A 19,229-nucleotide genomic window follows, 5' to 3' on the forward strand; every position below is an offset into this window, starting at 1 on the left:
TTACCTCAAGGTTGCTAATTCGAGCCTCAGCTGTGGCAGCGTGTTTGTGCCCTTGAGCAAGGCACTTAACCAAACATTGCTCTAGTCTTTGCGAGGAGTGGCGCCCCACACAGACTTCCAATCTGCGCCTTGTGAGGCATGAAAATGCCGGACCCTGGCCTCTCATGGTCTGAGTCGACGTTCCCTCCCTCCCCTATATACATAAGAATCAAGATTCAAGTACATTTATTCAGAATCGGAATCAGGTTTATTGTCACCGGCACGTGTCGTGAAATTTGTTAACTTAGCAGCAGCAGTTTGTTGCAGTACATAATCTAGAAGAAATAAATCAATTACAGTGTACGTATATTGAATAGATTAAAAATGGTGCAAAAGTTAGAAATGCTATATATTTTAAAAAGTGAGGTCGTGTTCACGGGTTCAATGTCCATTTAGGAATTGGACGGCAGAGGGGAAGAAGCTGTTCCTGAATCTCTGAGTGTGTGTCTTCAGTCTACCTGATGGTAACAGTGAGAAAAGGGCATGCCCTGGGTGCTGGGGGTCAGTAATAATGGACGCTGCCTTTCTGAGACACCGCTCCCTGAAGATGTCCTGGGTACTTTGTAGGCTGGTACCCAAGATGGAACTGACTAGATTTACAACCTTCTGCAGCTTCTTTCGGTCCTGTGCAGTAGCCCCTCCATACCAGACAGTGATGCAGCCTGTCAGAATGCTCTCCACGGTGCAACTATAGAAGTTTTTGAGTGTATTTGTTGACATGCCAAACTCTTCAGACTCCTAGTGAAGTATAGTCGCTGTCTTGTCTTCTTTATAACTGCATCGATATGTTGGGACCAGGTTAGACCCTCAGAGATCTTGACACCCAGGAACTTGAAGCTGCTCACTTTACAATACACGATGATGAAAAAAAACTGTGAATTACAAATAAGATGTGTACGTAATGAATAGATTTGATCGGAGGTGCGAAAAGAGAGCGCAGGATGGGGGTGGAAAGGGGTTCGCGTCGTTACGTGAGGAAGGAGGTGGGAGGGAAGATGGGGAACAGGACGGAAGCTGTCTCGGCAGGTTAAAGTCTGCTCAGTGTCCCACGTGGGAGGTATTCGTCTTGGATCAGTTCGCCTTCAGTTTTGGAATGGCAGACCCACATTTAGACCGTAATGCATGCGAGGTGGGGGAGGGGAGAGTAGGCCATTCAGCCCGTCGGATCTGCTCTGCCGTTCCATTGCAGCTTCCGTACTCGATGGGCCCTGAACGGCCGAACCCCGCTTCTGTGGGAGAGCCATAAATCACTGTGATTGAAGGGTGCCAACGTGGGGTGGGGGGAGGCAGCCGTTTGCCAAGCTTCAGTGGCTGGTGCGTTGGCGAGTGCCTAGCAGATGGCAGCACCGGCGGGCACAGCGGGCAGCGTCGGTGGCTGGTGTCATCGGGCAGGGGTGCCGGGTGGTGTCACTGGACGGGGCCGTCGGCCGCGGACGGCAAGGCAGCATTGGCGGACAGGTGTGGCGGGCGGGGGAGGCGGGCAGAGGCGGCAGCTGGTCTGAATGCCCTCTCGCCTCCGTCTGAAATTCTGCCAACAGCAGTGTCGTCGGCAGATTTGCAGCTGGCGTTTGGGCTGTGCCCAGCCGCGGGGTCGTGGGTGCGGAGGGAGCAGAGCTGGGGGGCTAAGCATCGCCATCGAGGTGGAGACGTGAGTTCTGATCATATGGTTAGGAAGTCGAGGATTCGGCGGCAGAGGGAGGAACGGAGGCCCAGGTTCTGTAGCTTATCGATCAGGGCTGATGGGAATGGTGGTGTCCAACACTGAGCTCTTGTCAATAAAGTATCCTGAGATAGGTATTTGCTCAAGAATGCTGGGGTTCAGAGCGCAATTATCATCGACCCACTAGCCTCGCTGTACGTCTTTGTGACGTGGTGGGGGGGGGGGGAAGCCAGCGCACGTGGTGGGAACGCTGCCCGGACAGCGGTGGGGGTCGGGGGTCGTAGCCGGGGCGGCGAGGAAGCAGCAGGCACCGTCCACTCTCCCTGCCCGCCGTCCTCGCCAGCCGCTTTCGCCCACCCTGCCCACCGATACCGTCCGATGTCTCGGCCCTACCGACACCGCCTGCTGTGTCCGACCGCCGACACAGTCCACTGTCCTGGCCTGCCATCCCCACCCGTCTGTACAAGAATCTCTATGACCCCCTACCATCGGGCAGGAGGTACCGTAGCACTGGGGGTCATGGGGGTATGCAAGGCCTTTAGCACTGTCAATGACCCATCCAATAAACTCCTACCATCTTCGACCCCCTAACATCGGGCAGGAGGTACCGTAGGGGCAGGACAAGGACTGTTAGGATGGGAAACAGCTTCTTCCCCCAGGCCGTGAGACGACTGAACTCCCTCACACCACCCAGGTCTCATCACGTATGGGGCGCTAGCAGCGTTAAACTGTTTGCTTTTTAAATGTGTCATAAATGCACCTTATTATTTCTTAATTTATTTGTGGTAAGATGACTTTATGTGTTGTGTGTGTGAGCTATATGTGCACCTTGGTCCGGAGGAATGTTGTCTCATTTGGCTCCTGTACCTCCTTCCTGATAGTTGAGGGGTAATAACTGTTCCTGATCCTAGTGGTGTGGGTCCTGAGAATCATGTACCTCCTTCCTGATGGTTGAGGGGTGATAACTGTTCCTGAACCTGGTGGTGTGGGTCCTGAGGCTCCTGTACCTCCTTCCTGATGGTTGAGGGGTAATAACTGTTCCTGAAACTGGTGGTGTGGGTCCTGAGGCTCCTGTACCTCCTTCCTGATGGTTGTGGGGTAATAACTGTTCCTGAACCTGGTGGTGTGGGTCCTGAGGCTCCTGTACCTCCTTCCTGATGGTTGAGGGGCAATAACTGTTCCTGAAACTGATGGTGTAGGTCCTGAGCCTCCTGTACCTCCTTCCTGATGGTTGAGGAGTAATAACTGTTCCTGAACCTGGTGGTGTGGGTCCTGAGCCTCCTGTACCTCCTTCCTGATGGTTGAGGGGTAATAACTGTTCCTGAACCTGGTGGTGTGGGTCCTGAGCCTCCTTGGTTGAGGGGTAATAACTGTTCCTGAACCTGGTGGTGTGGGTCCTGAGCCTCCTGTACCTCCTTCCTGATGGTTGAGGGGTAATAACTGTTCCTGAACCTGGTGGTGTGGGTCCTGAGGCTCCTGTACCTCCTTCCCGATGGCAGCAGCGAGAAGAGAGCACAGTCTGGGTGCTGGGGGTTCCTGATGACGGACGCTGCTTTTCTGTGACAGCGTTTCATGTAGATGTGCTCAATGGTGGGGAGGGCTTCACCCGTGATGGACTGGGCCGTATCCACTACTTTTTGTGGGCATTGGTGTTTCCAGCCCAGGCCGCGATGCAGCCAGTCAGGGTACTCTCTAACACGCATCGGTAGAAGTTTGCTGAAGCTTCAGGTAACATGCTGAATCTTTGCAAGTTTCTAGGCAAATAAAGGCGCTGTAGTGGCTTCTTTGCGACTGTATGAATGTGCTGGCCCCAGGACAAATTCTCTGAACCTTCAGAGGAAGAGAGAGAAGGCGGCGGCACAACGGAGAGGCAGCATGAACACACGGACCATTGAATGTTGGAATCTGTAGCTCGATATAGCTGCGTGCCAGGCCTGTGTGCCAGGGCTGACGAGGCCTGTGTTGGCATCTGTACCCTGTCACACTGAGCACCAGGGCATATAAGGTCTGTGTTGGGATCTGTACCCTATCACACTGGGCTTCAGGGCCTATGAGGCCTGTGTTGGCATCTGTACCCTGTCACACTGGGCACCAGGGCTGATGAGGCCTGTGTTGGGATTTGTACCCTGTCACACTGGGCGTCAGGGCCTATGAGGCCTGTGTTGGCATCTGTACCCTATCACACTGGGCACCAGGGCTGATGAGGCCTGTGTTGGGATTTGTACCCTGTCACACTGGGCGTCAGGGCCTATGAGGCCTGTGTTGGCATCTGTACCCTGTCACACTGGGCACCAGGGCTGATGAGGCCTGTGTTGGGATCTGTACCCTATCACACTGGGCTTCAGGGCATATAAGGCCTGTGTTGGGATCTGTACCCTGTCACACTGGGCATCAGGGCTGATGAGGCCTGTGTTGGCATCTGTACCCTGTCACACTGGGAATCAGGGCCGAGGAGGCCTGTGTTGTGATCTGTACCCTCTCACACTGGGTCCCAGGGTAAGTGGGCAGATTATTTCCATACCTTTTCAGAGACCATGGCCTGGAACAAACACTTCCAGCCCTTCGAGCCGCACCAACCCTTGCCTAATCACAGGGCAATTTACAATGTCCAGTTGACTTCCCTCCCCATTAGTTTGTCTAGCCTCTCTCTTCAGAAAGGAGTAAGACACAGGAACACACAGCAGTCCTTGTGGAAAGTGTGAACTTTCAGGTTCCTGGGTGTCAGCACCCCCGGGGACCTACGCTGGTCTCGGTGTGTGGACACAGCTACCAAGAAGGCACGACGGCGGCTGTGTTTGGAGTTCGAGGAGGCTTGGCACGTCACCAGAGGCGCTCACCAATTTCTCCAGGTGGACCGCGGAGAGCGTTCTGACTGGTCTCCGGGTGCGGAGGGGGCCACTGCAGAGGACTTGGGGAAAAAGCTGCAGAAAGTGGTAAACTCAGCCAGCTCCATCACGGGCCACGGGCCACCGGCCTCCCCAGCGTCCAGGGCACCATCAAAAGGCAGAATCCTGTCGTTCAGGACCCCCAGCACCCAGGTCATGCCCTCATTGTCTGTCAGGGAGGAGGTACAGGAGCCTGAAGACACACACTCAATGATTCAGGAACAGCTTCTTCCCCTCCGCCGTCCGATTTCTGAATGGACGATGAACCCAGGAACACTACCTCACTGTCTTTTTTGCTCTACTAGTTTAATCTATATACTACTAAAACTCTCATGCTCTGTCTGTCTGTGACCTCCAGTTAGCGCAAACGGTGCATTACAGCGGCATTTTTTTTGGCTAAATCGAATTAAAATGCGCGAACTTACAGAATGCAGGCAAAGTTCAGGGTTATGTATTCGTATAAAATTGCTCATTCGCCAGAAATCAACAGGCTGGCTTTCACCCGAGATCCGATCGGCCATCACGGAAATCGGGACGCGACAGCCTGACGCATGCGCACGGCCAGCCTCAGCAGCGACACCTACTGGAGCAAAAGGGCAGGGCAGCTCTATTTCACGGGGTCACCATCAGCATGGGCAGGATTGGGACAGATCTAACTGCCACCCATCAATAAGAGATAATTAAATCTTATTGTAATGACGTACTTCGAGACACCCATAAAACCCTTTGCTGCAGTCAAAGGACAGCGGTGCCTATATCGAGTCCATTTCGGAGAGCGCAACCATATCATCAAGAATAATCAGCATCCTTTGGTGTTAGTGCTTCGTATCTTCTATCCAGCATTAGGGGAAAAGAAAAATGGTCAGCCTAATTATGCCGTGTGGAAAGGGAAGGGGGACATTATGGTCAAGAGATGATGCCAAACATCGTTGGGAAGCGGCAAGGAGAGGGAGAGAACAAGAATCGGATGAGGCGAGGGCCGCACGACTCCAGGATCAAAGAGTCAGGACAAAAAAAGATGAGAGAAGAAGAGACAGAGGAGGAGAGGCATGTACGTCTCCAGGATCAGAGACAAACAACAAACAGCAGAAGAGATGAAGAGACGTGGGATGAGAGGACTACACGTCTCCAGAATGACAACGAGAGGCACAAGGGTGGTAGATAAACCAGAAATGAAGCCATCAAAAGTGTCCTTCGTTAAACAAGGAGCAGCTATATTTGCTTTGCTACGCGTCGTTCTTCTTTAATAAAATGAGGTTTTCTACTTCAGTTTCCAAAGCAAAGCGATACCAATAGTCTTAGTCATAGTCATACTTTATTGATCCCGGGGGAAATTGGTTTTCGCTACAGTTGCACCATAAATAATAAATAGTAATAAAACCATAAATAATTAAATAGTAATATGTAAATTATGCCAGGAAATAAGTCCAGGACCAGCCTATCGGCTCAGGGTGTCTGACTCTCCAAGGGAGGAGTTGTAAAGTTTGATGGCCACAGGCAGGAATGACTTCCTATGACGCTCTGTGTTGCATCTGGGTGGAATGAGTCTCTGGCTGAATGTACTCCTGTGCCCAATCAGTCCATTATGTAGTGGATGGGAGACATTGTCCAAGATGGCATGCAACTTGGACAGCATCCTCTTTTCAGACACCACCGTCAGAGAGTCCAGTTCCATCCCCACAACATCACTGGCCTTACGAATGAGTTTGTTGATTCTGTTGGTGTCTGCTACCCTCAGCCTGCTGCCCCAGCACACAACAGCAAACATGATAGCACTGGCCACCACAGACTCGTAGAACATCCTCAGCATCGTCCGGCAGATGTTAAAGGACCTCAGTCTCCTCAGGAAATAGAGACGGCTCTGACCCTTCTTGTAGACAGCCTCAGTGTTCTTTGACCAGTCCAGTTTATTGTCCGTTCATATCCCCAGGTATTTGTAATCCTCCACCAACAGCATTCAGGAAAATTCAATGTTCATTCTGGTCACATCAGACTGCACTACCCTTCTCTCAAAGGGTGCCCCAACAGGTCACCCCGTTGTCTAGTTTAATTATATACATATATAAAATTAAATTTCACAGCATAGGCTGGTGATACTAATTATATACACACATAAAATTTAATTTCACAGCATGTGCTGGTGGTGCAGATTCTAAGAGTAGCATCTCGCCTCACCGGCCACACAGGAGCCTCCCACTGGGGTGAACTTTTCCGTCCACCCGGCCGGCAGCAGGGCTTCCCCCCGTCTCCGGTTCCGTCAGCACGGACGGGGGGGGCGGGGGAGAATCGCGGGAGGGCCCCGAGGCTGCGCTGCTCGTCTCGCCGCCCGTCGCCCGCGGAGGTGGCCTGGGTTAACAATAACGCTGCCGTAGCCTCACGGGTGCATGGGCGGGAGGGATGATTGCGTTTAAAGATTATCGGAGCTGGTGCCTGGGAGAGCAGAGTGTCCATTTATACCACCGCGGGCGTGCGCTGCTAGCGGAAAGCCCTTTGACAGAGTCATTGCTGCCCATCTATGACACTGTGTGTGTGTGTGTGTGTGTGTGTGTGTGTGTGATGTAAGGTAGCCGTGCATTCGATCGTGAGTCACTGCTTCTATCTTTATACGAGTCACACACTTGCCAAAAATAGGGCATGAGGGAAAAAAAAAGCCAGGGAGCTGACGTGTGTGACTCAGGTTTAAAGATCTTAACGCCGGTGAGCGAGATCTCGACTCCGAAGGATTCGTGCTGACGTTCGTGGAGGTGCGGTGGGGTGGCTGGGGGGGAGATTATTCTCTGTCAGTTTACTCGTCAGTCGAAAGCCACCTCTCCCGAGCCGGTGGTCGCCTGGCCTGCTCGAAGGACGCGGCAGCCCCTTTCCCGTTGGTTGCCGCCTGCGCCGCGGCGCCGGGCTCCCCAGGGGAATAAGACCAGCCCGAGCGAGAGACTCGCACACTTTCCTTTGCCTCTGGGGGAGGGCTCCTCCTCACAGGGAGTTGGCGGCCGGCGCTGAAGTGTCCTCGTGCGCCCTCTTGGCTGGGGTGTCCGTTTGCTGAGCGTCAGGTTTTGTGGTGTGTAACCCGGGGGCTTGGATGTTGGGTGGAAAAGCAGCCATCATCAAGGATCCTCACCACCCAGGCCGCGCTCTTTTCTCACTGCTGGCATCGGGGGTAGCACCCCCAGCTTCAGGAACAGTTCCTACCCCTCAGCCATCGGGCTCATGAGCGAAAGGGGATAACTTCACTCACTTAGGGACTCTGTTATCTTCAAACAAGAGAAAATGTGCAGACGCTGGAAATCCAGAGCAAAACACACACACACACACAGACACACACACACACACACACACACACACACACACACACGCACACACACATACACAGACACACACACACACACACAGACACACACACACACACACACACACACACATACACAGACACACACACACACACACACACACACAGACACACACACACACACAGACACACACACACACACACACGACACAGACACACGCATACACAAACACACACACACATATACACACACACACGCACACACAGACACACACACACAGACACACACACACACAGACACACACGCACGCACACACATACATACTCACAGGCACACACATACACACACACGCGCGCGCACACACATACACACACACACAGACACACTCACACGCGCGCGCACACACACACAGACACACATACACACGCACACACACACAGACACACACACACACATACACACACTCACACACACACACAGACACACACACACACAGACAGACACACACACAGACAGACACACACACACACACACACACACACACAATGCCACAGGAACTCAGCAGGCCAGGCAGCATGGACGGGAAAGAGTAAACAGTTGATGTTTCGGGCTGAGACCCTTCGGCAGGACAGGGGGAAAAAAAAGTGGAGGGGTAGATTTAAAGGGTGGGGTGGAGAGAGAGAAACACAAGGTGATAGGGGAAACTTGAAAGGGGGAGGGATGAAGTAAAGAGCTGGGAGGTTGATTGGTGAAAGAGACAGAAGGCCGTGGAAGAAAGAAAATTCCGGGGGTGGGAGGAGCACGAGGATTCCAGGCTGAAATGTCAGCTGTACTCTGCTACATAGGTGCCATTCTGATGTGTTTCCTTTCGCCTGAGGCCTCCTTCCGTCAGAGTTGTGTCCTGGCTGTCTAGATACACGAGCCCGGGCAGTACGATATGGAGGGCGAGCTGCTGCCCCGTGTAGCAGGCTCCCCATCTCCACACAGCCGATGAACCCAAAGGATCGGCAGAGACCCGACACAGTTTGGCACCAGCGACGTCGCAGACGTTGCCGGTCAGCGTCGAACTCAACGTAGGGACTCCAGCTCCAGATTTTTCCCTCGGGGTTCACTCCCGAAGCCTCCCCCGTGAGCGGGCACAGCCGCAAGTCAGCGGAGGTTTGAGATCGGAGTTTTCCTTCTCCTGGACGAGCTGCCAGCCGCGGCCTTACGGGCCCCATCTTCCCTTTTACACTACTGCTTTGGAATGATGTGTTTGGATGTCATGGAAAACGTGGAGGAGGGAAGGCAGGAGATCGGGGCTGATCAGCCATGATGAAATGGCGGACCAGACTCAATGGGCCAAGTGGCCTAATTCCAATCTATGTCCGATGGGCTTAAAGCAAAATTTTTCCCTGTATTACATGTGAAAACGACAGATAAATTACCAATATTTTCTAGATTTGACAGTTTAAAGATAAGGTTGAAACTATTGGTGAGGCCTTGTTTGTGTAGTGTGCGCAGTCTTGGTCACGTGGCCAAGTGGTTAAGGCGTTGGTCTGGTTACCTCAAGGTTGCTAATTCGAGCCTCAGCTGTGGCAGCATGTTTGTGCCCTTGAGCAAGGCACTTAACCACACATTGCTCTAGTCTGTGCGAGGAGTGGCGCCCCACACAGACTTCCAATCTGTGCCGTGTGAGGCATCAAAATGCTGACGCAGGCCTCTCATGGTCTGAGTCGACGGTCCCTCCCCCCTTGGCCACCTTCCTTGAGGAAAGATGTAAGTAAGGTTGTAAGAGTCGAGAGAAAATTTACAAGAGATTTGCCAGGTCTGGAGGACCTGAGTTATCGGGAAATACTTGAATAGGTTACGATATTATTCCTCGAAATGAATTGACTTTATTGCTTACATCCGCCGCATACACGAGGAGTAAAAATCTTTACGTTACGTCTCCGTCTAAATGTGCAATCATTGTAATTTATAATAACTAGTATGTACAACAGGATAGTCAATATAACATAGAAATACAGTTGTGTCAGCGTGAGTTAATCTGTCGGATGACCTGGTGGAAGAAGCCGTCCCGGAGCCTGTTGGTCCTGGCTTTTATGCTGCGATACCGTTTCCCGGATGGTAGCAGCTGGAACAGTTTGTGGTTGGGGTGACTCGGGTCCCAATGATCCTTTTTACACACCTGTCTCTGTAAATGTCCTGAATCGTGGGAAGTTCACAACTACAGATGCGCTGGGCTGTCAACACCACTCTCTGCAGAGTCCTGCGACTGAGGGAGGTACAGTTCCCGTACCAGGCAGTGATGCAGCCAGTCAGGATGCTCTCAATTGTGCCCCTGTAGAAAGTTCTTAGGATTTGGGGGCCCATACCAAACTTCCTCAACCGTCTGAGGTGAAGGAGGTGCTGTTGTGCCTTTTTCACTGCACAGCCGGTATGTACAGACCACGTGAGGTCCTCGGTGATGTGGATGCTGAGGAACTTAAAGCTGTTTACCCTCTCAACCCCAGATCCATTGATGTCCGTAGAGATTAGCCTGTCTCCATTCCTCCTGTCGTCCACGACCAGCTCCTTTGTCTTTTTCAACATTGAGGGAGAGGTTGTTTTCTTGACACCACTGTGTCAGGGTGATGACTTCTTCCCCGTACGCTGCCTCATTATTACTTGGGGTTAGGCCAATCAATGTGGTATCATCGGCAAATTTAATTAGCGGATTGGAACGTAGGAGATTGAGAGGAGATTTGATAGAGGTATACAAAATTATGAGGGGTATAGATCAGGTAAATGCAAGCAGGCTTTTTTTTCCCACTGAGGTTGGGTTGGGACTGCGACCAGTGGTCATGGGTCAAGGGTGAAAGTTGAAACGTTTTAGGGGGAACATGAGGGGAGACTTCTTTCACTCAGAGAGTCGTGAGAGTGTGGAACGGGCAGCCAGCGCCAGCTCGATTTCAATATTTAAGAGGAGTTTGATTAAGTACCCCGATGGTGGGGGCTATGGTCCATTTGCAGATCGATAGGCGTAGGCAGTTTAAATGGACCGGATGTGTTGAAGGGCCTCTATAATTTCTCTGACTCTAATGCTAACAACCAGGGAATCCCGATAACACCCCTGCCTTTTTTTTAAAAAGAAGAGAAATCGGTGTTTATCTGAGAGACTAGCCAAAGGCCTTGAATTACCAGCTGTTCAAAGTGCTTTTAAAAATGCAAATTTAAACAGACGGCAGAGTATAAATTGGACCGCGACTGGAGGGGCGGGTTAGACGTGTAAAGTACGCACGTGCAGGAGGCTAATGACGATTGTTGGGAAGGGGAGGGAGGGAAATCTGTGTCCCTGTTTGCTCTACTCAGTGCTCCCCAGCCGACGTGCTTTAAAATCACTCCGCGGTTCCCGCCTGCAGTGAGCGTTATCGGCTGTAGCTGTGAAAGCGCCGTGGGAGAGGCGGGACTGTTACGCACGAGCCCTCCTACCAAAATTTGGGGTCCAGAGTGGACCGGCTCGCTCCGACAGGGGAGAGGCTGGTCGCAGGTTTGCCTGGAGGTCGGCGACCAGTGGTCATGGGTCAAGGGTGAAAGGTGGAGCTTAATGGGAACGCGAGGGCCGTCAGACTGTGGAACGAGCTGCCAGTGCGCATGCAAGCTCGATCTCAGCACTTGAGAAAAGTTTGGACAGGTACAGGTGTATGGCGAACTATGGGGGACGGGAGTAGTCAGTTTAACTGGTTGGGCACAGACTAGACGGGCCGAGGGGCCTGCTTCTGTGCTCTATGGCTCTCTGGTGTCCCGAAGGGATCTGTTCCGGGACCCCTGCTCTTCGTGGGCTTTTGTAAGTTGCTTGGATGAGGAAGAGGAAGAGTGCTTTCGTAAGCTTGCAGGTGACGCAAAAGTGGGTGGTGTTGACGTTGGCGAGGTGGAGGGCTGGGCTGAGGAGTGGCAGATGCAGTTTAGTCCGGCAGGGCGTGAAGTGATTCACTTCGGAAGGACGGACTTGAGGGCAGGGCACAAGATTAATGGCAGGATTGTCAGCAACACGAACAGGAGGAAATCTGCAGATGCTGGAAATCCGAGGCAAAACGCCGGGGGAACTCAGCAGGTCAGGCAGCATCTGTGGAGAAGGGTACAGGCCCTTCATTGGGACTGGAAAATTAAGGTGAGAGGTCAGAGTAATAAGGTGGGGAGGGAGAAGTACAAGGTGGTAGGGGTGATAGGTGAGACCGGGAGGGAGAGGAGGGGTGAAGTAAAGAGCTGGGAAGTGGATTGATGAAAGAGATACAGGGCTGGAGAAGAGGGAGTCTGATAGGAGAGGACAGAAGGCCACAGAAGAAAGAAAAGGGGGGTGGAGCCCCAGAGGGAGGTGATGGGCAGGTAAGGAGATAACGTGAGAGAGGGGAACATGAATGGGGAATGGTGAAGGGGGGGGCATTACTGGAAGTTTGAGAAGTCGATGTTCATGCCATCAGGTTGGAGGCTACCCAGACGGAATATAAGGTGTTGTTCCTCCAACCTGAGTGTGGCTTCATCTTTACAGTAGAGGAGGCCACGGACTGACATGTCGGAATGGGAATGGGAAGTGGAATTAAAATGGATGGACACCGGGTGATCCCGTTTTTTCTGGCGGACGGAGCGTAGATGCTCGGCGAAGCGGCCTCCCAATCTGTGTTGGGTCTCACTGATATACAGGAGGCCACACTGGGAGCACCAGACAAGGTAGATGACCCCAACAGACTCACAGGTGAAGTGTCACCTCACCTGGAAGGAGACCTGAATGGTGGTGAGGGAGGAGGCGTAGAGGCAGGTGTAGAACTTGTTCCACTCGCCAGGATAAGTACCAGGAGGGAGATCAGTGGGGAGGGACGAATGGACAAGGGAGTCGCGTAGGGGGCGATCCCTGCGGAAAGCCAGGGGTGGGGGGAGGAAGGGAAAGAGCTACTTGGTGTTGGGATCCAGTTGGAGATTGCTGAGGATGCAATGCAATTGCAGAAGGACAAATTGGAAGAGTGGGCAAAAAGAGTGGCAGGTGGAATACATTCCTCTCCACAGACCCAACCTGCAAATAAACCTTTAGGGTATCCCGCACAAGGATTCCGAAACAGGAGAAAATCTGCAGATGCTGGAAATCCAGACCAACACACACACACATACACAAAACACACACTCACTCACTCTCACTCTCTCTCTCTCTCTCTCTGTCTCTGTCTCTGTCTCTGTCTCTCCCTCTCCTGAAGCAACTCAGCAGGTCAAGCAGCATCTAGGAAAAGAGTACAGTGAATGCTTCGGGCTGACCCCAAGCCCCTTTTTTTGAATCTCCTCTCTGTTTAGAAAATAGTCAACCATTTCTTTGCTTCTACCAAAGTGCATGTCCCTACACATCCTGACAATGTGTTCCACCTGCCGTCATCACCGAGGGCCCCCACTACCCAGGGCATGCTCTCTTCTCACTGCTGTAATCAGGAAGGAGGTACAGGAGCCTCAGGACCCACACCACCAGGTTCAGGAACAGTTATTACCCCTCAACCATCAGGAAGGAGGTACAGGAGCCTCAGGACCCACACCACCAGATTCAGGAACAGTTATTACCCCTCAACCATCAGGAAGGAGGTACAGGAGCCTCAGGTCCCACACCACCAGGTTCAGGAACAGTTATTACCCCTCAACCATCAGGAAGGAGGTACAGGAGCCTCAGGACCCACACCACCAGGTTCAGGAACAGTTATTACCCTCAACCATCAGGCTCCTGAACCAGAGGGGATAACGTCACTCACCCCATCACTGAACTGTTCCCACAACCTACGGACTCACTTTCAAGGACTCATCATCTCATGTTCTCGATATCTAATAATGATAGTAATAAATACTTTATTGATCCTGAGTGGGAAATTCTTTGGTTACATCAGCAACCTTAAAAACACACTTAGCAGTGTGCGGGCTTAACTAATAATAAAGTGCAGAATAATAATATACACAATGATAATTTACCCATGTGCGATCATTTGCAGTAATGTGCAATGTAATTAACAAAGTGATAAAACATAGTCTATTGTACTATGATGTGTGTTCTCCTGATACACAGAGATGAATTGTCGTATACGCTTCCTGCATTTGGTTGGAAATACTTTCTGTAACGATCCTCGTGACAGCAGGGCTGAGTGAGCCTGTTCGAAAGCGGGGTGGGGGCTCAGCTGTCTATTCAGCAGGGTCACGGAGAGCAGTGCAATCATAACATAACAAACGCGACACTAAATAATAAACATAACAATAAATAGTAAAACACAACAGCCACATGTCAGTTAAAATCAAGTCCAGTGCAAGTTAAAAGTGTCCAAAGCAGAGTCAGGTAGAGCAGCTATTTAGCAGTCTGACTGCCTGTGGGAGGAAGCTGTTTAGTATCCTTGTGGTTTTAGTTTTGATGCTCCTGTAACGTTTGCCTGATGGCAGAAGAACAAACAGTCCATGGAGAGGGTGTGAGGGGTCTTTAATGATGTACTGTGTCTTCTGGAGGCATCGACTCTGAAAGAGGTCTTGGACAGAAGGTAGAGAGACCCCAATAACCTTCTCTGCTCCCCTAACCACCCTCTGCCAGGCTTTTTTGTCGACAGCACTGCAGCTGGAGTACCAGGTTGTGATGCAAAAGGTCAGCACACTCTCAACCACACCTCTGTAGAATGTAGTTAAGATGTTAGTGGGGAGTGATGCTTGTTTAAGCTTCCTCAGAAAGCTTTAATCACTAGTACCGACGCTGCTCCCCCAACAGAAAGCAGCAAAAAAGACTTACTAGCTTGCTTGCTTGTTTGAATGTCTGTCTCTGCCTGTCTATCTGTCTGTCTATCTATATCTGTCTCTGTCTGTCTATATCTATCTGTCTATCTATATATATCTCTGTCTATCTATATCTGTCTGTCTATCTATATCTATCATCTATATTTATCTCTCTGTCCATCTATATCTTTCTATCTATATCTATCTATATTTATCTATATCTATCTATCTCTCTGTCCATCTATATCTATCTATCTGTCTATCTATATCTGTCTGTCTATCTATATCTATCTGACTATCTATATCTATCTGTCTGTCTATTCATATCTGTCTATCTATCTATCTATATCTATCTATCTGTCTCTCTATATCTGTCTGTCTATCTATATCTATCTGACTATATCTATCTGTCTGTCTATATCTATCTATATTTATCTCTCTGTCCATCTATATCTATCTATCTGTCTGTCTATCTATCTATATCTATCTATCTGTCTGTCTATATCTATCTGTCTATCTATATCTATCTATCTGTCTATATCTGTCTGTCTATATCTATCTGTCTGTCTATCTATATCTATCTCTGTCTATCTATGTCTATCTATCTATCTATATCTATCATCTATATTTATCTCTCTGTCCATCTATATCTATCTATCTGTCTGTCTGTCTATCTATATCTATCTGTCTATCTATATCTATCTGTATTTATTTCTCTGTCCATCTATATCTATCTATCTGTCTATCTATATCTATCTGTCTATCTATATCTATCTCTGTCTATCTATATCTGTCTGTCTATCTATATCTATCATCTATATTTATCTCTCTGTCCATCTATATCTTTCTATCTATATCTATCTATATTTATCTATATCTATCTATCTCTCTGTCCATCTATATCTATCTATCTGTCTATCTATATCTGTCTGTCTATCTATATCTATCTGACTATCTATATCTATCTGTCTGTCTATTTATATCTGTCTATCTATCTATCTATATCTATCTATCTGTCTCTCTATATCTGTCTGTCTATCTATATCTATCTGACTATATCTATCTGTCTGTCTATATCTATCTATCTATATTTATCTCTCTGTCCATCTATATCTATCTATCTGTCTGTCTATCTATATCTGTCTGTCTATCTATATCTATCTATCTGTCTGTCTATATCTATCTGTCTATCTATATCTATCTATCTGTCTATATCTGTCTGTCTATATCTATCTGTCTGTCTATCTATATCTATCTCTGTCTATCTATATCTATCATCTATATTTATCTCTCTGTCCATCTATATCTATCTATCTGTCTGTCTGTCTATCTATATCTATCTGTCTATCTATATCTATCTGTATTTATTTCTCTGTCCATCTATATCTATCTATCTGTCTATCTATATCTATCTGTCTATCTATATCTATCTGTGTATCTATCTATATCTATCTATCTATCTGTCTGTCTATCTATATCTATCTGACTATATCTATCTACCTGTCTATCTATATCTATCTATATTTATCTCTCTGTCCATCTATATCTATCTATATCTATCTGTCTGCCTGTCTGTCTATCTATCTATATCTATCTATCTATATTTATCTCTCTGTCTATCTATATCTGTCTGCCTGTCTATCTGTCTATCTATATCTATCTATCTGTCTGTCTGTCTATAGCTATCTGTCTGTCTATCTATATCCATCTCTCTGTCTATCTGTATCTGTCTGTCTATATCTATCTATCTGTCTGTCTATTTATATCTGTCTATCTATCTGTCTATTTATATCTATCTATCTATCTGTCTATTTATATCTGTCTATCTATCTGTCTTGTCTGTCTATCTATATCTATCTATCTCTCTGCCTGTCTATGTCTAACTATCTATGTGCCTATCCATCTGTCTGTCTATCTGTCTATCTATCTATCTATCTATTATTTTCTTCTGTATTTGCATAGCCTTTCTCACTCTGGTCGTTTGCCCGTCTTGCCGTGTGCGGTCTTTCATTGACTCTGGTGTGCTTCTCTGTATTTGTTGAGTACGCCCGTAAGAAAAATGAATCTCAGCGTGGCATGTACAGTGCGTACTTTGATAATGAATTTACTCTGAACTTTAAACCTTGAAAAGGCAATATGCTAAGGGTCTGAGTCCGAGTGGATGTGGAGGTGACGGTTCCTGTGGTGGGTGGCGGGGAGTCCAGGATCAGAGGACACAGCCTCAGAACAGAGGGGCGTCCCTTTAGAACAAAGGTGAGGAGGAATTTCTCTGTCGAGAGTGGTGAACCCTGTGGAATTCGTTGCCACAGACATCCGTGAAGATCATTATCATTTAAGGCAAAGTCGGTAGGTTCCTCACCAGTCAGGGTGTCGAGGGGGAGGCAGGGGAATGGGGCGGTGGAGCAGACTCAATGGGCTGAATGGCCGCATTCTGCTCCGCTGTCCGACGGCCTGGTGTACTTGACGCACCACAGTTCCGCGGGCCGAGGTTTGGGGATACCTGGCTGTCACTTAATGGCTGCTTTCCTCATCCTGTCGTTCTTTTCCTCTCTCCGCAGGGACGGAGCCCTGGTCGTTTTACTTCCTCAACGGGTGCCTGAACTTCAACGTGGTGTTCGTCCTCGCCCTGTGCGCCCTGCCCCTGACCACGCTGATGGAATTCCTGCTGCAGCAGTTCAGCGGTAAGGGGCTGGCTCGGCCGCGACCGCCGGCGTTTGGGGACGGGCGCCGCGCCCCTTTGAGTTCCAAAACTGAATCCCCCTATCTGAAATCGACGGTTCGAATTTGAACCCAGGCCCCCGAACAGAGCTCTCTGACCCCAGCGATGGAGGCTTAGTACAGTACAGGAGAAGGCCCTTCAGCCCGTCTAGTCCATACCTCGCTATCCGTCTGCCTCGTCCCACTCACCCGAACCGGAGCCGGCCATGCCTCTCCTGTCTATGCATCTACCCAAAACTTCTCTTAGATGTTGACATCGAACCCTGCGTCCACCACCTAGTACCACCCTCTGAGTGAAGAAGGCCACCCCCCCGCCTAAACATTTCACCTTTCACCCTTAACCCCTGACCTCTGGTTCTAGCCCCACCTAGCCTCAGCAGGAAAAGCCTGCCTGCATTCACCCAGTCTACGCCCCTCGTAATTTTGCACGATGATCCTTGCTTCGAGTCTCCCCTTTGACGTTGTGGGTTTATGACACGACGGCGAATGTTTCCCCCCCACCAGTCGAACCTGGGAATTGTTGCTCTGTTCACCAGTTTTAATCCGCCGGAATTGGGATTGTTTGACCTGTAAACTCTAGGGTTCATTGTCAAATTTTCTTTCAGATGAAAAATGCTGTAGATGTAGGCTTTGTAGATCTACTCCTGGTCAAAAGCTCCAACTTCAGTTAACGCCCTTGTTCCTTAAAGGTTGTAGTAGCTGGGGGTTGCAGTGGTGACAAACTCCCACCACCTATTAGATTATGAAGACACGCAGTCCTCTTTTATTGTCATTTAGTAATGCATGCATTAAGAAATGATACAATGTTCCTCCGGTGTGATATCACAAAACACAGGACAGACCAAGACTGAAAAAACTAACAAAACCACATAATTATAGCATATAGTTACAACAGTGCAACAATACCATAACTTGATGAAGAAGTCCATGAGCACAGTAAAAGTTCAAAGTCTCTCAAATGTCCCACATCTCACGCAGATGGGAGAAGGAAGAAAAACTCTCCCTGCCATGCCGACCACAATCCGACTCTGAGTCATCCGAAAACTTCGAGCCCCGATCAGCTCTCCGACACCGAGTACTGAGCGCCATCTCTATCCGAACGATTCGACCTCAATCTCAGTCGCCAACAGCAGGCAAAGCCGGGGATTTTGTGGTTTTCCCTCCGGAAGATTCCCGACCGCGCAGTAACAACAGCCGCGAACGAGGGTTTCAGAAATTTTCCCAGATGTTCTTCTTTCCGTTTCTACTGACGGCAGAAAGGGGCAAAGTCGGGTTACTGGCACCTTAAAACCAGTCGCTCTGGGCAGACGCAGTTGGCGGCTCATCTTGGAGAAGGAAAACTCTGATCTCAAACCTACGCATGCCTTGCGGCTGTACCCACTCACGGGGAAGGCTTCGGGAGTGAACCCCGAGGGAAAAATCCGGAGCTGGAGTCCCCGAGGCAGTCCGACATTGAGCTCGACGCCGACTGGCAACTCCGGCGACGCCGCTGGTACCAAACTGTATCGGGTCTCTGCCGTTCCTTTGGGTTCATCGTCTGCGTGGAGAGGGGGAGCCTGTTACACGGGGCAACAGCTCGCTCTCCATATTGTACTGCCCGGGCTTGTGTATCTGGACAGCTAGGACACAATATCCATGGTCGACCCTGACTGACGGAGGCCTCACCATCCAATGGCCCCGGAGTTGGGGACAGGAATGAGGGTCCTCCATCTCTGTCCTGGGCCATCTTTGTGTCTCAGGTGTGGCTGAGTTCGGGAGATGCCAGAATTAAAAAAAACAGGTATCCATTAGCATCCTAAGATTTGACCCACGGTGCTTTGCCACAGCTGGGCTATGCAATGTGCAGACCGGTGGGTGGGGACAAGGTCCCTCAGTTCAAAGTTAATCTTTATCAAAGTACATATTGTA

At 49.7% G+C, this 19,229-nt stretch overlaps 1 protein-coding gene across 1 annotated transcript in view; it reads left to right on the forward strand.

The window, feature by feature from the left end:
- Positions 1-19,229, forward strand: part of alg9 (ALG9 alpha-1,2-mannosyltransferase) — a 225,862-nt gene that overhangs the window by 31,176 nt on the left and 175,457 nt on the right. Inside the window, exon 4 of the mRNA XM_072283805.1 lies at positions 17,162-17,284. Coding sequence (XP_072139906.1) covers positions 17,162-17,284 — 123 coding nt within the window. The remainder of the gene's footprint in view (positions 1-17,161; positions 17,285-19,229) is intronic.

Source organism: Mobula birostris, chromosome 20 (genome assembly GCF_030028105.1).
Source record: "Mobula birostris isolate sMobBir1 chromosome 20, sMobBir1.hap1, whole genome shotgun sequence".
In the NCBI taxonomy this organism is placed as follows: domain Eukaryota; kingdom Metazoa; phylum Chordata; class Chondrichthyes; order Myliobatiformes; family Myliobatidae; genus Mobula; species Mobula birostris.